This window comes from Salminus brasiliensis, chromosome 9 (genome assembly GCF_030463535.1).
Source record: "Salminus brasiliensis chromosome 9, fSalBra1.hap2, whole genome shotgun sequence".
Classification (NCBI taxonomy): Eukaryota; Metazoa; Chordata; class Actinopteri; order Characiformes; family Bryconidae; genus Salminus; species Salminus brasiliensis.
The window spans coordinates 14963944-14981734 of NC_132886.1; the positions used below are offsets into that span (position 1 = coordinate 14963944).

The 17791-nt window shown below is 40.0% G+C and overlaps 1 protein-coding gene across 4 annotated transcripts in view; it reads left to right on the top strand.

The window, feature by feature from the left end:
* The window catches only part of nhsl2 (NHS-like 2), a 113867-nt gene that overhangs the window by 84134 nt on the left and 11942 nt on the right, over window positions 1–17791 (top strand). For all 4 annotated transcript variants that reach the window (XM_072687552.1, XM_072687550.1, XM_072687551.1 and 1 more), the window contains exons 2-3: window positions 7724–7876; window positions 16553–16695. In XM_072687552.1, coding sequence (XP_072543653.1) covers window positions 7724–7876; window positions 16553–16695 — 296 coding nt within the window. The remainder of the gene's footprint in view (window positions 1–7723; window positions 7877–16552; window positions 16696–17791) is intronic.

Sequence of the window (17791 nt, forward strand, 5' to 3'; positions counted from 1 at the left end):
GGTCAATGTAATGCAGGCCTTTCTTGACCCATGTTCCATTTTACCAGTGCATTTAATATTTCAGATGTGTTGCAATCACCATATGTATCAATATACACAGATCAGCCATTACATTAACTTTACTGCCATCTAAAGTTAGAAAACATTGATAATCTTCATCTTCAGTGGCATCTGTCAAGGGTTGGATATATTAGGCAGCAAGTGAACAGTCAGATCTTGAAGGTGACATGTTAAAATCTTTGTCTGAGCCCAAACGGTCATGGCTAGATAACTGGAGGGTCAAAACATCTCCCAAAAATCAGCCAGATCTTGTGGGGCAGATCTTCTCTTCTGGTATGCAGAGACTAGTACCTAACAAAAGTGGTTTAAGAAAGGAACCACTGGTGAACCAGCGACAGGGTCATGTGCAGCTAATGTCATGTGCACTAAATTACTTAAAGAATTTGCTGCTAACATCTTGGTGTCAGATACCACAGGAGGCCTTTAGAGGTCTTGTGAAGTCCATGCCATAAGCCCATGAGTCCATTAATAGTCAGATCTGTTGTGGCAGCCCAAGCATGACTTACTCAATATTAGATGGTGTTAATGTTAAGGCTAATCGTTGTATAATCCCAATGCTATGATTTTGTCTACATCTTGCAGCATTAAAACATCTCATGTGGCCCACCAGCTGCACATTCCATTGCCCTGAATCTTTGTGTCATTTTCCCTAGGCTGAGCTTACTGTACGCTCTATGAACTGAGAGCTGAGGTCAGATTAACCCTCCGGACACAACCCCAGACAGCAGCCACATGAAATATACGAAGCAACCGATGTGAAAGTTTGGCCTTTTAAAGACACGCCCGATTGTTCTGCAGGGTAGCTGCTGTTGTATGCCCTGCTGCTTCACTCCGCTAGCCAACTCCTGTGCTTGGCTAAGAGCACAGACCATTAGGGCATGAAGGGATACGTGTCCAAAGACCAAACAAACCAGAATCTAAAAAAGGGATCCATTATTCAACTCCTCCATCTCCTCTGTACCTGTTGTCGACAGCAGCCGCCCACTGAAGTTCTGCTGTTTTTGTTGATGTCGGCCTGAAGTCAGTTTTTTTTTCTCGTCCTGCTCTGAGATTTGTTGATATTCAGAGGAGTAAAGGTATTTCTCTCTATCCTGCACTTGACAGGGTTAGACTTAAGTTGTTTGCATTCCTTGTGATTTTCTGTCAGAGAGTCTTCTTGGTTGAAAGTTTTCCTGTTTAAAGATCTAGGGCTTCCTTCTCAAAAGGCAGCTAAAACGTAAAGTCATGGTTTGGCCAAAAATAAAGTTTGTAGTTTTCCTCTTACCAATGCAGTCAATATGCCATGAGATGGGGTTTGGTGGTTGAAGGTCACTAGTTTTGTACTGGAGCTACCATTGAGGTGGGGTGTAACAGATACATACTGTATTCAGACAGTACAGAAGTACAAATGCATCCACATTACACAGTCCATCATAATACAGTTACTTTTGGCTATGTTTACATTTAAATCCTTATTAATCAATTCCAGTTTGATAGAGCAAAGATAAACATGACCAGAGCAGATAAACATGAATATATTGGCACTTTGCCTAATGCCAGGTGTGGGCTAGGGGGGTTCAGAACCCCCAGCATTAAGCTGTGAAACAGTGGAACTGTGTTCTCTGGAATGATGGTGCTCCAGTCAATACTTTTGGGATGAGTTGGGGAGTTAGGGGTGAGGTAGGCTGGTGATGATTCAACATACTGACCTCACTGTCGCTCTTGTTGATGATTGCAATCAAATCCTCAAAGCAGTGTTCATTCATCTAGTAGAAAGTCTTCTCTGGACAGTAGAGACAGTTAATCCAACAAAAGCAGAAAAAATAATACCCTTGATTTTGGAAGAAACAATGAAGGAGTAAGGAGGATGAAGGAATCCCAAAAACGTTTGTCTGTATAGTCTATGTGTTAGTACAGTAACCGATACACATTTGAGAAGGGCAGAGATTTGATGTTAATTCAGCTTTTATTTAGTAATCTAATAGAACAGATGGGATGCTGTAGAACAAGAGATTCACAGCATGAAAATCAGTCTGATTTTGAACTTCGAAAACTTCAGGCACCAAACATGTCTTGTCGGATAGACTGTATTTAGAGTTTGTATGATTTTGAGTTTTGGCTGAGGTATCACTTTAAATTCGGCAACCTCATCTCTGGCTGGGTGCAGTAGAAGCCTCCTCAGAGTTTGCGGATTTGGCCAAAAGCCCTTCGAATGGCCTCTCCTTCACAGTAATTAGAGTCGCATTGAGAAGGGCTTTGGTGCAGAGCCACTGGGCCTTGTTTAATGTCCTGAAGCCCATACTCAGTTCATACTAGTTAATAAGCTGCTAATGAGAGTGAATGTATTTAGCTAATTAAGCGTAGCATGTATTTGACTGTATATGTGGGCATGAGGGTATGGAGGAGTGGGGGGTTGGATAGAACAAGAAGTCTTGATTTGTGGGGTTGGGTCTCGTCTACCCATGGTCTTAGAGTTAGGGCTTAGATCATATTTGTGATAAGTATATACACTATATTGCCAAAGGTATTCGTTCACCTGCCTTCCCAGGCATATGAACATGACTGACATCCCATTCTTAATCCATAGAGTTTAATATGATGTCGGGCCAACCTTTGAAGCTATAACAGCTACAACTCTTCTGGGAAGCTTTCCACAAGGTTTAGGAGTGTGTTTATGGGAATTTTTGACCATTCTTCCAGAAGCGCCTTTGTAAGGTCAGGCACCGATGTTGGACGAGAAGGCCTGGTTTGCAGTCTCTGCTCTAATTCATCCCAAAGGTGTTCTATCGGGTTGAGGTCAGGACTGTGCAGGCCAGTCAAGTTCTTCTACAACAAACACGCTCATGTCTATATGAACCTGGCCTTGTGCACTGGTGCGTAGTCATGTTGGAACAGGAAGAGGTCATCCCCAAACTGTTCCCGAAAGGTTGGGAGCATGAAATTGATCAAAATCTCTTGGTATGCTGAAGCATTAAGAGTTCCTTTCACTGGAACTAATGGGCCGAACCCAACTCCTGAAAAACAACCCCACAATATAATCCCCCCTCCACCAAACTTTACACTTGGCTCAATGCAGTCAGACAAGTGCTGTTCTCCCGGCAACCGCCAAACCCAAACTCGTCCATCAGATTGGCAGACTGAGAAACGTAATTCGTCACTCCAGAGAACACGTCTCCACTGCTCTAGAGTCCAGTGGCGGTGTGCTTTACACCACTGCATCCGCTTTACTTTGCGCTTGGTGATGTAAGGCTTGGATGCAGCTGCTTAGCCATGGAAACCCATTATATGAAGCTCTCTTTGCTGTTTTTGAGCTAATCTGAAGGCCACATAAAGTTTGGAGGTCTGTAGGAATTGACTCTGCAGAAAGTTGGCAACCTCTGCGCACAATGTGTCTCAGCATCCACCAACGAACAACTAGCTAAGTTGCTGCCTTTCCCAATCGCTTCCACATTGTTATAATATCGCTGACAGTTGACTGTGGAATATTTAGTAGCGGAAATTTCACAACTGAACTTCCTATCACGGTACCACGCAGGGATTCACAGCTCCTCATAGCGACCCATTCTTTCACAAATGTTTGTAGAAGCAATCTGCATGCCTAGGTGCTTGGCTTCATACACCTGTGGCCATGGAATTGATTGGAATACCTGAATTCAATCATTTGGATGGGTGAGTAAGTACGTTTGCCAATACAGTGTGTATATATATATATTTATATGAAGAAAAACAAATTGTTTTTGTATGTGTTTGTGTGTGTGTGTATGTGTGTCTTTCAATTACTCTTAGACTTTCTTGAAGTGTGTGAACGTCTCAGCTGCAGTTCCCGCTTATTGAAGATGTGCTTTATTTACTGCTGATTTAAACAAATGGAAAAGCCCACTAAGACAAAAGCCTGATTTTCAGTGAAGCCTTGTTTCCATCGCAACAGCACTAATGACCAAAACAAAGCAAAGCAGCAGCAAATATCCAAATATAGCATTAAGACATTTCAAAAGAGAGAAAATAAAGTGATAAAAAAACCCTAATTGCATATCTCTTATGTCTAGAAAGCTGTGACTTCACCTCCCCTATCCTACCTCACCCAATTATCAGATATGTAACAAACAAAGTCTTCAAATATGACTACAGTATTTGCTTAATAAAGACAGTCAGAAGTTCAAGTTCGATAGATCAGACATAACTGCTGGGTTATAAGAAACACACATGCATTTAAGGGTTAAAGGGTAATTAGCTTGCTTGCTTTAGTCTTGTAGGGGCAATGACCGTCCTGATGCCAGGACTATGGCTTTGTTTATGTAATAGATCTGGGAAAAAAAGGTTAATAGCTTGTGACTAAATAGATAGAGGCTGCCAGGTCTGTTTGGATTGAATCTGTGCTGCAGGGTGAGGGAGGGAGATTTTCGCCCTTATGTCTGATATGATCGTTTATTTAAAAAAAAAAAAAAACAAACAAAAAAAAAACAAACAGGCATGTCTTTTACAAATCAAGATTTCTCCTAAACTGGGCAGCTTATTCCCATAGCAATGATGGGTCAACCTAAATGTCTGTGACCTCTTCTTTTTTCAGCCATAATGGACTTTTGTCTGTGATTGTTGTGTCCTATGCCAAGCATCCCAAGTAGCAGATGGCAAAATACCAGCTCATCCAGTATACTAGTTGAGTTTTGTCATAACTGTTATACAAGTCTGCCACGGATACGCCCAGGTATCTGTCTTATCACCACAATATGGGCAGAAGATCCTGCTTTTGTTGGAGTAACTGTTGCCACTGTTGCTGTAAGGATTCGATTGCATTTAGTGCCAAGAGTATTAGTGAGGTTAGGATGTTGGATGATCACCACCCAACCTCATCCCCAACTCATCCGCACAGTTCCACTGCTCCGCAGCTCAAAGCTAGGTGGGTCTTTCTACCCCTCTAGTTTACCTATCCATCAGTGTGTCTATCCTTCAATCCACCATCCTTCAATCTATCTAATGGGTTCTTAAGCCTTTTCAAAAGACTAGGGGCTGTTACTGTAGCAATGGGGGGACAATTTCCCTCTTAATACCCATGATTCCATAAAATGACACATAATATATGTATGTCTGAAATACATCTGGTTTACTGTATCAGTTAGACACCATGCCATCTGAACTCCCCTCGCTGCTCTCTCTGTGTGTCTGCACTCATGTGCACAGGTCGCTTTTCCAGCTAGTCCTGCTCTATCTCTCTCTCTGTGCCTCTAAATCAGGCAGAGTTACATAAGAAGTAGCATTATTAATTCCTCTTTGGAGAAGTAGTGCTGAACTTGTAATTAAGTGTATACAGCTAACCTCTTGGGGGCTGAGCGACTTCTTCTCGTCCTCTGTTCCTCTCTCTCTCTCTCTCTCTCTCTCTCTCTCTCTCTCTCTCTCTCTCTCTCTCGCTCTCTCGCTTACTCTCTCTCCCTTATATATAAGTTAGTGTCTTATGATAAGAGAATCTTATCACATGAGCACATGGAGAGAACATAAATAAAAGATTCATTACTGTAGTTTGTACCTACATACCTTAGGTTGACAGAGTCAGTGTAAATTGTAGAACCAGTCTTTGACCTTAAACTAATAGTGTGTTGAACATCTAATTTACACAGTTAGCCCTTTACCCAAGTGGAGTCGATCTGCCAAGACATACACTGTACTACTACATACCTGAAATCGAGGGTCCCCCTTTGCTGCAGTAACAGTTCCAGTCTCTATTCGTCTGGGAAGACGTTAGGCTCATGTGAAGCTGCTCCAGAGGGGTCCCATTCCATTGCCAGTTTTCCTTTGAAGATTATATAAACTTTGTGTAAACATTTTCTGTAACACATGTATGAGCAATGGCTTCACCTTAAAGTAACTGAATTCTCTAACTAGGAAGGGTGTTTGCATACGTATACATATACACAATAAAGGCACTTAAATGGGTCCTTGAGTGATGCCAAATAAGAACAGCATTTGGCTCCATAAAGAACCATGTTTGTAATAAAGATGTGTGAGTGTGAAGAACCTTTTAAAGATCTAAGAAATCACTTGACATAAAGGTCATTCAAAGTCATTTAGAGTGCTTCTATGTGAAATGGCACTGTCAAGAAACTTTGTGAAGTACACAACTACATGGTATTTTTATTGGCTCTCCAAAATAGCTGACAGAGCTACAAGTGTGAGGCGAGTTCTTGTATGTAATAGTTATAATGGTAAAATAGTTTTTTGCTTTTTTGCTATTGGTTTTGGCTTTACAACAACCTACATGTGCCTCTCACCTTACTAAACATAATAAAAATACTAAATATATTCATTTTAAAAAATGGAATCTATTAAAAATAATGTGTGAGGCATTAGGCTACACATTGACACTCACATTCTTATTCATTTATTGTAATGCTTATGATTACTGGGATGCTTTTGAAGATATACTATTAGAAGCAATAAATCAGACATCTGGTTCCTATTATCATCAATATGAACAATACAGTAATACAGTCTGTAAGTTCCTCTACAATGCAGTGTTTTATAGAAGAGCACTCTGAATCACTTTGTTTACATCTTAACAATGGAATTACAAAGAAAGTTTGCAAGATCCAAACTTCGCGTATGGAATAGGAGTGTAGGAAATATTGATATAGCAAAGTATCATCTTATTATTTTTTGCACTACTGTATTGATTCTCCGAAAAACAAAGACGCTGTGTATCCGTCTGAGACATACCGGTCAACAGACTCCAGTGCAGGCCAGCATTGCACTGGAGTGATGTGGGGAGCAAGCCCCATCTACCCACAGAGACTGAGACTTAATGCATATAGTGGTTTGTTTTTATACCATGACGGTTCTAGTAACATTTGATTTAAGAATATCCCAATATATCATCTTGCTTACAGTATCACATTATAACGCAACACAAATCGTAACCCCTGTGACCCTCAGGTTCCTGCTAATATACACAGCCCCAGCATGGAGGCATGGTAAAGAGGGTTCTTTGGAGCAGTGCTGTAGAAGAAACAGTTTTGATTAACCTCTGTTTGTAAAGAAGGGTCCAGAAGTTTTTCTTCTTCTCTATGTCCCAATCGAGAACCATTTAGGAAGCTTTGTCTTTGGGAGTGCACAGAGAAGTTAAAAGGGCCACATGTCCACAGTTGAGCTTTGAATCTGCCATGATGCACACTACCAAAGAGCAAAGCCATAATCAGTGTGAAGGACAGAAACTGAGAAAATAACACACTGCATCTCCAGATCGCTGCCTTGTTTCTATTCTATCCTGCAGATAAACACATCACGATTGTGATAAATGAATGATTTTGATTACAGTAAAGCAGCTCTTTGATGGTGAAGCTGCCTGTGTCGGATCTCGCTACCTCTCTGCCAAAATCCGTCATTATCCCACCCCTCGTCTGCTGATATTAGCTATGCAAATGTCATAAATTTTTATTTATGTATCTTTTTCTCTCTCTCTCTCTCTCGCTCCTCTCCCTCTTGTCTGCTCTCTCCTTCTCTCTCTCTCTCTCTCTCTCTCTCATCTCTCGCTTTTGCTGTCTCCCTCCCTTCCTCTGCTCTATGTGTATCTCCCTTTTCCCCTCTCTCTCTCTCTCTCTCTCTCTCTCTCTCTCTCTCTCTCTCTCTCTCTCTCTCTCTATCTCTCTTGCTCTCTCTCTATTGCACTCTCTATCTCTCTCTCTTTCGCTACCAGCCACCACCAACTTGGACTCGGAGAGCAAGCGAACGGCCCACTTCCAATCGTCATGGCAACAGCATGTGAATGTGTTCGGCTCGTGGAGTAGGCCGGAGTGTGTGCAGGAGCTGCACCAGGAGGCTCAGCTCAACCTCCAGAGCCTGCTACAAGGTAGGAGAGTCCAGCCGCAGGGTGTGTGAGTGAATGTGTGTGTGTGTGTGTGGGTCTGTGAGACGAGTTCAAGAGGGTTTGTTGTTGACAGTAAGCTCGGTCTCTCAGCTGTGTCATCTGTGCGGATTACCAGGCATGTTTTTTACGATTTTCTGTACGTTTAGGTGTGTGTGTGTTGTCCTCTGAGCTTGCATGACTTCATTATAATATTCCTGTCTGTCTCAGGCAGTGTTTGCATTGCTGTTTCTCTGGGTAATCTGTTTTCCCTCCGTTCTGCTCCCCTTCATCCCCTCTCGCGCTTTCCGCCTCTCTCGCGCGCACACTCTCTCTCTCACTCTCTGACTCATGCTCTTACCCTTCCCTGTGATCAATCAGATTTATTTTGATTGGTGGGGAATACGTGCTCTCTCCTCTGTTCATTTCACTCTTACACTTGACTGAATGAATATATCAATGCAGATACCTCCTGACGCTTCTCACAGTGTTTGTGTGTGTGTGCATGCTCCCTCCCTGCTTCTCTTCTTTCCTCTTCTCTCTTTCAGTCCATTCTTTCCACTCCACACATTAATGCATAATCGCGAACGATGAGCAGATGTTAGTCATGCTCTGTGTGTGTGTGTGTTTGAGTCCTCCTTACCGCACTTGCCATCCGCGATATCATATCCAAAGGGCAGCTGTTGCTTAAGTGAGGAGTGGGTGGTAGGTGTGTTTGCATGTGTGTGTGTGTGTTTGTGTGTGTGGTACTGTGAGCAGAGTGACCATGCCAACAGTTTTGTTCCTATATCTAGGAATATATAATAGAAATAAGATATGAGTGTTGGAGTTCTATTGAAAAGATCCTTTATGCAGGAAAATAAGCTTTTCTGTTGTTATTATTAGATTTCACCGTTTAACACTCAGTGTACTGTTATGTTAAACGTTTCGTATCAGTCTTATTTTATGAACAGTTGTTTGTGCAACTTTCTAAACTGTCTTAAACCCCCTCAACTCTAAGGATCTGTTGGTGGGCTCACAATTCAGTTCCTCACCCTTATGACTACTAACATATTACAACATACATATTAGTTTCATGCTAGTTACTGAATGATTATGAGGCTAAAGAATAAGCCTAAGCATTAACCTTGTTTTAGCATCACTTTACTTCCACTTTGTCAACTTTAACCATGTTTTCTATAACTAAATAACAGAAACATAACATATACGTATGCTGTCTTTATTGTTGAATGCACTCTGATAGTAGCAGATAGAGATTAGTTAAATAAGACAGTGGGCATTCATTATGGGTAACTTATTAAAATCTACCTCCAGAGTAGGTTTGACATGTACATGTTCATGTTGGGTTGTAAAATACACAGTACATGTCCAAATGTTTGTGAACACGTCTTCTAATTAATGCATTCGACTACTTTAATGTGCACCTATTGCTGACACAGCAAAGAGAAGAGCACTGCCAATAGTATAGGACTGTCTGGAGCAGATAAACCTTTGGCACTTTTGTGTATGTAGTAGATGTAGTAGAACACATTCCCTGCACAGTAGAGACAGTTACTCCAACAAAAGCAGGATAAACTATTTTTAGTAGCCCTGATTTTTAGAAAATATGAGTAGGTGTCCCAATACTTTTGTCAGTGTTTTCTCTTACTCAGTAACAGAAACATGATGCTGCCTTAATTGTTGGATGCACTGTGATGCTTTCCGCATGCATTTTAGTATTTAGGTTCAGACTGATGGCTTATTATGGATTTGTTTCATCAGCATGAGAATAAAATATGACTCGGGTTTAAAGTTTACTCTTATCTGTATGTGTTTCTGTTGGCATTTTGTGACACAATCAAATACAAAATCAAAGAATTTCCAGATAAATGCATTAAAGGGTTAAAAACTCAGCAGGAAGGGTTCGGTGAGGTAACATATTATACTTGAAAAATGATATACCTCATGCTTCTGGTATGTTTTAAATTGAGTTGAATCACCTATTGTTTGTTTAACATTAGGAAGGAACTAACCACCTAATAGACTGTTTGATCCTACTTTACTATTCATGTTTGAACTGCATCATATCCTCCTACTGTTTGCCTTTGTTTGCACACCATTAATGGTGCACATAATGCTCATGGGAAGAAAGCGATTTGCTTTCGTTTACGTTTATTTGCTGGACAGTCTGATTCGAATGCATTCACGGTCGTGCCCTGATGAAATGGAACCGAGAACAGATCAAAGTGTCTTTGAACTTAGAGCTTTCCTGCCCTTTTTCAGGTGTGACCACAGAGATTCCTTTTACATTTGGGTCCTTGACTTTTGAAAGTAATGTTTGTGTTGTATATGGTTACACTCTTAAAAATAAAGGTGCATCAAAGAGTTCTTTGATCAGTGTCATAAAAGAACCACTTTTGGTTCCACAAAGAATCATGTTTGGAATAAGATGTGTGAATGTGAAGAACCTTTAAACTGGTACAGAACCTTTACCTTTTCTAAAGGTTCTTCACACTGTTACATCTCTGTTACATACATGGAGTGTACATTTGTGTGTGTATAAGTGTGTGTGTGTAGTACCAGTTTCTTGCTTTTACCAGAACAAACAGCAGTATTGCAAATATGATGACACACAGTGCAGTGGGCTAGTTTTGTTAATGGACTATGGGGGGGCTAGCACTGTGGATAGGTTCCAGACATGATCCAGAGATGCATTTAAATAACACTCCACTGTTTCCCAACCTAATCTGAGCCTGCTATGGGGTGTCAGCACCCTAGACATGTTTTGCATACATAGAATAAAGAAAATGTATGTACACTGTAAAAAAAAAAAAGTTATATAATACTGCAATGAAAGTTTTCCCAATACATTTTACAATATTTTTTCTGTAAATGTTTTTTTCTGGAAAATCATAATAAAATGACAAAAATATAGTGTTTATTCAAATGTGCTTGAAAATGTACAAGAAAATGATGTATGAGTGAAATGCATTAATTGTCTGTTTTTATAACAGCTTTTAGATGGTAATTTTAAAGTACTGTGACACAGGAGTGCTACCATAAAGCTTTAGGGTACCTTTGGGATTGCTATTTATTTAAAAACAAAAAACTGTTACTAGTAGTTTTGTTAAGCATTATCACATCTTATATTTTGTGGTTTTCTTATGGTCTAAGAGACATTTTGGTGTGGTTGGCTGCGTGTTTAGGGTAGTTTTAAGTAATCAATCAGGTATGGCTTTTTTAGTGGTATGTCAGCATGGGCTATCTCTATTTTAAATATAAGGTTATAATTTGACAGGTTATTCATGTATGAAAAAATATTTTTATGCAACCCCTGATATTTAAAAACCGGTAACTTTCTTGGAGCAGGGGTGCCAGAAAGTGTCAAAAACAGTAACCCCTATTGCTTGATAATTACCTCTTTTTACAGTCATTTTCTGGCACCACTGCTGCCAGAAAAATGACTGTTTCTTAACACTATATTTTAACAGTGTAACAACTGTACCTTAAATTAACAGTTTCAAAATCATGTTGAAGCATCACTGACTGTAATAGAGAGAACGGTGTCCCTGTCATTGCCACTCTGGGCCCACACTATTAGAATTGGTATATAGTATATACCTTATTGTAGTAGTTTGCAGTACTCAAATGGGGCACAGCCTTCATTTTTCTGCTGCATCTGTAGCATACAGTTGATTACCACAGAAAGTCATTTCCCTGTATTTAGAAGAGAAGAGAAAGCTCATTGACTCGATAAAAGAGAGGCCAATAAGCAGCTTCTGTGCTTATGGGTGGGCATCCAAGTTTATTATGAGTCAATCATCATGAGTTTTTTTATGAATTTGCTATATAGGTTACATATCTGCATATACTCTTGTATATTCAGTTTTTTCGTTACCTTTCCTTTTATCACTTTATTCGAAAATAATGAAGTTATTAACAGTATGTTAAAATTCATGTCACCAATAGAAATAAAATGGACCAATCGAAATGCTCCAAAATTGGAATACAATCTTTTCACATTGAAACTTCTCCTTTAAAGTTGCCATTTCATTGATACAAGATTTAGTTTAGTCAGTGATAATATGCAGCGCATGAAGACTAGGTCGAATAAGACAGTAAGACGTGCACTACTGTAATTTCCCACGGACACATAGATCTTATTGTCTGAATGAACCCGAGTGACCAACAGATCCTTGTTCGGTCAGTTCACCCCCTTCCATAATACTGATCAATTGTGAATGTTCAATCATGAACGAGGGCCAAAGAGAAAGGAGGCAAAAAGAAAAACAAAAACCCGGGCTCAACAAAATGGCCATGAACAAGAAAAGAGGCATTGTTTCTCTCCTCTAGTCCTGTTCCTTCTGTGGATACACAAGAAAAGGACTGACCCATATTTAATAAATGGCTTGCTTTCGGGGGTGCATCTTGTTAGGGGAGATGCTTTGAGGTTATTCATGGCTGCTGTGGGACTCGCACGCATGAGTGGCTAGCTGCATGTCTGCACGAGCCCCCTGATTGGTTGGCCGCAATGGAGATGTTTGTGTCCTAGCAGGGTTCAGCTGCTGAGTGGCTCAAGCCAGGTCAGGAATGAAGCGGGGGGTGTGTCCAAAATACCTTCAACATACATGCACGTGCACAGGCTAAAACACACATACACACACACAAACACACACATACACACACACACACATGCGTACACACGCACAGACAACCCATTGTGGTCACTGTTAGATTCTCTTTTGCAACATCTCCTTTGAAGTGGTCTGCAAGGTCTTCAGTGCCAACTCTTCATTTTCCCAAAGAGGGCTGTTCGTGTTGACTTCTGGTGAGTTCATGCAGTCTGTCTGAATAGTGTGGTTAGTGCTTGGTGCGATCTACTGTGCCAATATCAATCTTTTGAAAGGAATCAGGTATTATAAGACGTGACCCACCCACATTTAATACGTTTTTTAAACCAAGGTGGATATAAGATTCTGTGGAGTGTATCTGGAAGGTTATCCCATACACTTATGTCTAAGCTTATTTTGTTCTTGTTTGTTCTCTCTTGGAGTTCAGAAGTGATGCATAGTTGCAGCCTCTGGTTACAAGATTAATCCCACACAGTGAGGATTTAGCAGATTTTAAAGAGCCCGAATCCTACATTCTTCTTATATTTTTAGATTAGATTAGACTCAATTTTATTGTCATTGAGAAAGTACAAGTGCAAGCCAGTGAAATACACTTCACATCTAACCAGCATTTTAAGTATTAATGATCACATTTAGGGATGTCCCAGTCATTTTGTTCCCTGATCGAATCCTAATCTCTCTTAATGCTGAGTACCGGTCCAATCTGTGTGTGTATAAATAATAGTCACGCAGTTTAGATAGGGGCAACTGATTAATACTAAAGTAAAATCCAAAAAAAAATTAGTAACAGTTTCTACAATGAGACATTCTGAACTGATTGATTTAGTTTAGTGGAGACTTTTCTTAAAATTACTGTTTTATAGTGTGTTTAATATCTAATAATCCAGTCTGACCATTTAGCTTCCAGCTTCTTTACAACACTGCAGTTGAATGTGTGTGTTTGTGTGTAGTGGGACACTCTCTGGACTGATATCTGTTTTTGTTTGTTGGCACCTTATGGAAAACCAGATGACTCTCTGAACACCATGGCTAAAACAAAGAATGGGAACTGGATCGGGATAAATAAAAGTATCTGCTAAATGGCATAATTAAGCTATAGAACAAGAGAGGGAGTGTGTTATAGCGGGAAAATAGTTACACAAAGAATGAGTTATTGCTTTTCAACAGTAATAATACCAAAACACCAGGACAAACTAAGTAGAGGTTCTCTAAAGTACCTGTTAAGCTCTGTAAAACCATCCAAGATAACTGCTGATATTGTAAGGCTCACCTTTTGTGGCATGGATAGAACCATAGAACTGTTGAAGTATCAAGTTCAGCCAGTGTCATTATAAATGAGGAGACCGAATAGGAATGGCAATTCTCGTAACGCTCAACATGCCATCTGTTTACGGAAAAGTCCCGCCCTACAAATCATCATGCTGGTTATGCCGCGAGTGGAAGGGGGTCGACATGATAGTGGTGAAAGCCCCCCTTGATATCGAGATGTACAAAGTATTATTGAGGTTTCTGTCAGATATTCAGATCAGATCCGTTTAAAAAATTCTTAAAAAGGTATCCTAATTTGACCTCCAGTTTCCAGTAGTTGGTCTCTCCTCATTAATAGAGATGGGAGTCTGGTCCTGTGTGACTGTAAATGACTGCATGGCGGAGTTGCAAAAAGGGCTGCTACATGTTTTGTGTGAAAAAGTAACATATCACGAATATCAGTGCGGTTCATCCAATCAGACTGTGAGGTCGGAACTAACGGTTGTATAAATGTAAGTGAGATCTGTTCTGCTTGGCTGTCTGGTGTCTAAGATGCAACCATCTATATAGCTTCAGTACGACTAACCCTGACCCTAACCTCAAAAAACAATCAATTTAAAGCAGACCTTTTAAACAGTGCTTAAAAACAACATCAGACTCTTTATTTCAATGAATGGATATTCAGTTTTTCATATAATAAGCCCTTTAAACTGAAGGCTAAAAAAAATAACACTTGTAATAAATCTGTTCTCATCCGTTACACATGGACTGATATCACATATGGGAAAAAAGTAGGGTTGGTGCATCCCAAATTTGCACTTGAGCTAAACCTCTGCAGTCCACCTTGTGCAACCTCATGGAGCACTCCTAATTGGTGTAAGCTAAGTCCAGAGATTTTAGTTGAAATGGAAGAGAAGGTTTGGAGTGATTAGGGCACTTGTATTCATTAAAGGGGGATTAGAGGGGGCTGGAGGTGGAATGTAGAGCCTGAAGGCTGCTGGATGGAGAAGTTTGGTCTTGTTAGACAGCTGTTGGGGCTGGGGTAACGTAAGGGCTACCATGCATGTGGACACTTATTATTACCACTGCCACTGTGTTGGTGGTAAATTTCTTGTGAGGGAGGTCAGCGGTACTGAGTTTAGATCATCAGGGTGCTAGTCTAAGTCATTACGTTTGGTAAATAAAAAAATAATAATTTTGATTAGTGCTTTGTCTGTTTTTATACACAATTCACCAGCATGAAAATATTTTGACTTTTGAATTAACTGCACTTTCATACCATGTAAATCCTGCATATCATCTCTGTCATGCACAAACCATGGCAACTTTACAGGAAGAGGAAAAACTTTCAATGGAAGTCCGTGTAAAAAGATGTTTTCCAAGTCATTTCGGGCCATTATTTCTGCCTTGAGCTGAGGTAGGCTTCAGACCCACAGCAACCCTGACCAAAAACAAGCAGCTAAGAAACTTAATATAATAAATGAATGAATTTTGAAGCATTTTTATTGGTCCATATATCATAAAATGTGTAACAAACAATGTAAAGAACAACTTCCAGATTCAAAATGATGTCAAACAAACAAATTGAGATTGTGGATATATATAATATGCTGACAGGATTGGATGGGTTGGAATGTGTGGCATAATTACATTATTTTAAAGGGTACTTACAGTATTTTTAAATGTGTGTTCCTACATTATTACATAATAGTGGGCCTACCTTACTTTTGTTCATTTCACTTAGTGTGTATTACTGTGCTATGAGTATTATTGCCTTCTCCTTTAAATGCATTGTACTGCAGCCTGCGCTGGTTATTGGTCTCATGGTGATGTGGTGGTTTAAATCTACAAGTCAATGACTGCAGACTGCAATCTGAAACAGATACTTTGTGAATGCTAATGCAGTCAGATTGTAACAATTATTAACACTTGAAACGACAAGAACCTATGAGCGAGCCTACAGTACGTTTCAGTTCTGCACTTCATAACTCAGTGATTAGTTTTAGAATAATGAATAGTACTTTCTAAACTGTTCTCATGAATGACTGAACAGTAGGCTGCAGTTTAAGAGGGATGAGCTCTTAAATTGAACTTTTTGCTGCACCACAGTACAGGCATGCATGGGTCAGTTGGTAGTAGTGAGCTACACGCTACAACAACCAACTTCTCTTAAGTGGTTCAGTGTTTGTCCTTGTGTTGCTTCTCACAATGTTGTAGCAGTGACTGGGGCTGCAGTGCTTTCCCGATGCTGATGCAGTGTGTGTGTGTGGAAGGCCCTGCACCGTGGGGCTAGCCTGGGGGGCTTTGGGTTGGGGGCTATTGTTGACTCAAGAGGCATTCCATTGTCTCAGAGCAGCCGCCATTGCTAGGCAACACAATTCTAAGATTGCGGCATCCCTGTTCTCCTCAGAGGGATCAAGTTCACTACTCCCAACACACACACACACACACACACTGTTTGAGGTTTAACACAGAGAGAGAAGGAGGAAGGGAAAAGTTGGATTTGAGTGTGTGTGTGTGCGCACATGGTGTGGTTAGGGGGGTAGTGAAGGAGTGTTTGGGGTATTTGAATGGCCACAGGGATGGGGTGGAGGACTCTAATAGGATGTTTGGAATGAGCGAAATGGTACTCTTACTGTTTACAAGTACCTCAGGGTATGTTCCTGAAAGAGAAGGAGAGCGGGAGAGTGAGAAGGTGCTGCTAGACAATGTGCTTAACCTTAGAGAAAGTTTCTGTGGGTCTGTTCTGTGACTGTTTCTCTTTGGAAGAAGACACAGCATGTGCTACTGCTAATGCTAGCTGGTCCTGTTTGTTTGTGTGCAGACTTTGAGGAGCAGCTGTATGATAACAGGGTAACTGGACAGACATTCCGGCACCCCTCCTCTCAGAGCTCAGACGACACCTCCACCACACTCTGCCTGTCGCCTTCTTCGCTCAACAACAAGAAGCCTGAGTTTGTCTTCCTGGTAATTACTGACTCTCCTTTATTGCACTTTTAAAGCTGTATGTTTGACCAGAAAACCTGATCTTAAGAAAACCTTGTAACTCAAATTTTCCTGTGTTATTTATTCATATTTATATATTTATTTATTCAATCAGTTTCATCATCTCCTAACATCATTTGAAAATGTCAGCTGTGCTTCCATTGCGTTAACCTTTAGTGATGAATGGAGCGTGAGAAATGTTGTAAAATGACCTCTGGAAATCTGGATTATGTTTTTAAAAGTTTTTAATTTTCCTATAATTTTCCCCATGTTTTGATTCTTTAACATGTTGATTATTTGTGTAATGATGTAGATGATGTAACTACTCCAAAATGGACTCTAAAATAAAGGTAATACATGGTTTCTATGGTTGCTATAAACCTTAAAACAATATTTTCAGATTTGTAAGCTTTGAGAACCATTGATTGCAAGGTTCTTTCTGGAAAAAAAGGTTATTTTAAGAAATATTACTACAAAGGACCTTTCTGATAACCTTTGATGCCAATAATGGCACATAAGAAAACAACAAAAGGATTTCTTCTGGAACCACAAATGGTTCTTCTAAGTCAGGGGTGTTTAATTAAAATTCAATAAGGCCAAGTTAGAGAACATGTCCTCAAGCAAAGGCCCGGAACATAAAAATGTCTTATTAGCATTATGATTCAGTGCCATATCCTGTGTACTGAAGTAGCCTAGTAGTTACATCAGCTTTCTTACAAAGTGAATAACTGATAGTCTAATCAAATAAAGCATAATTACAGTTCAGGATATTTCAGCAATATTTGTCATCAGTTTTCACTATGAACTGGATGAATCATAAATAACCAACACCTAAATAATAGTTTTTTTCTCATCAAGTAAAATTTTAAAGTAAAACAGAATGCTTTTGAAAAAAAACCTGCATCCTAAAATAAAGAGCTTATTAACTCTTCTCGTAGCCACGCTTGACATTACTGCTTTTAATAATCGCAGTGGTCTCGAAACATACTGGCGTAGAGCTGCCTTTGGGAAGAATAAACATGTACTATCTGTCTATTCTTGATTAAAAACCCAATTTTCGCTCCACTGTTAGAGCAAG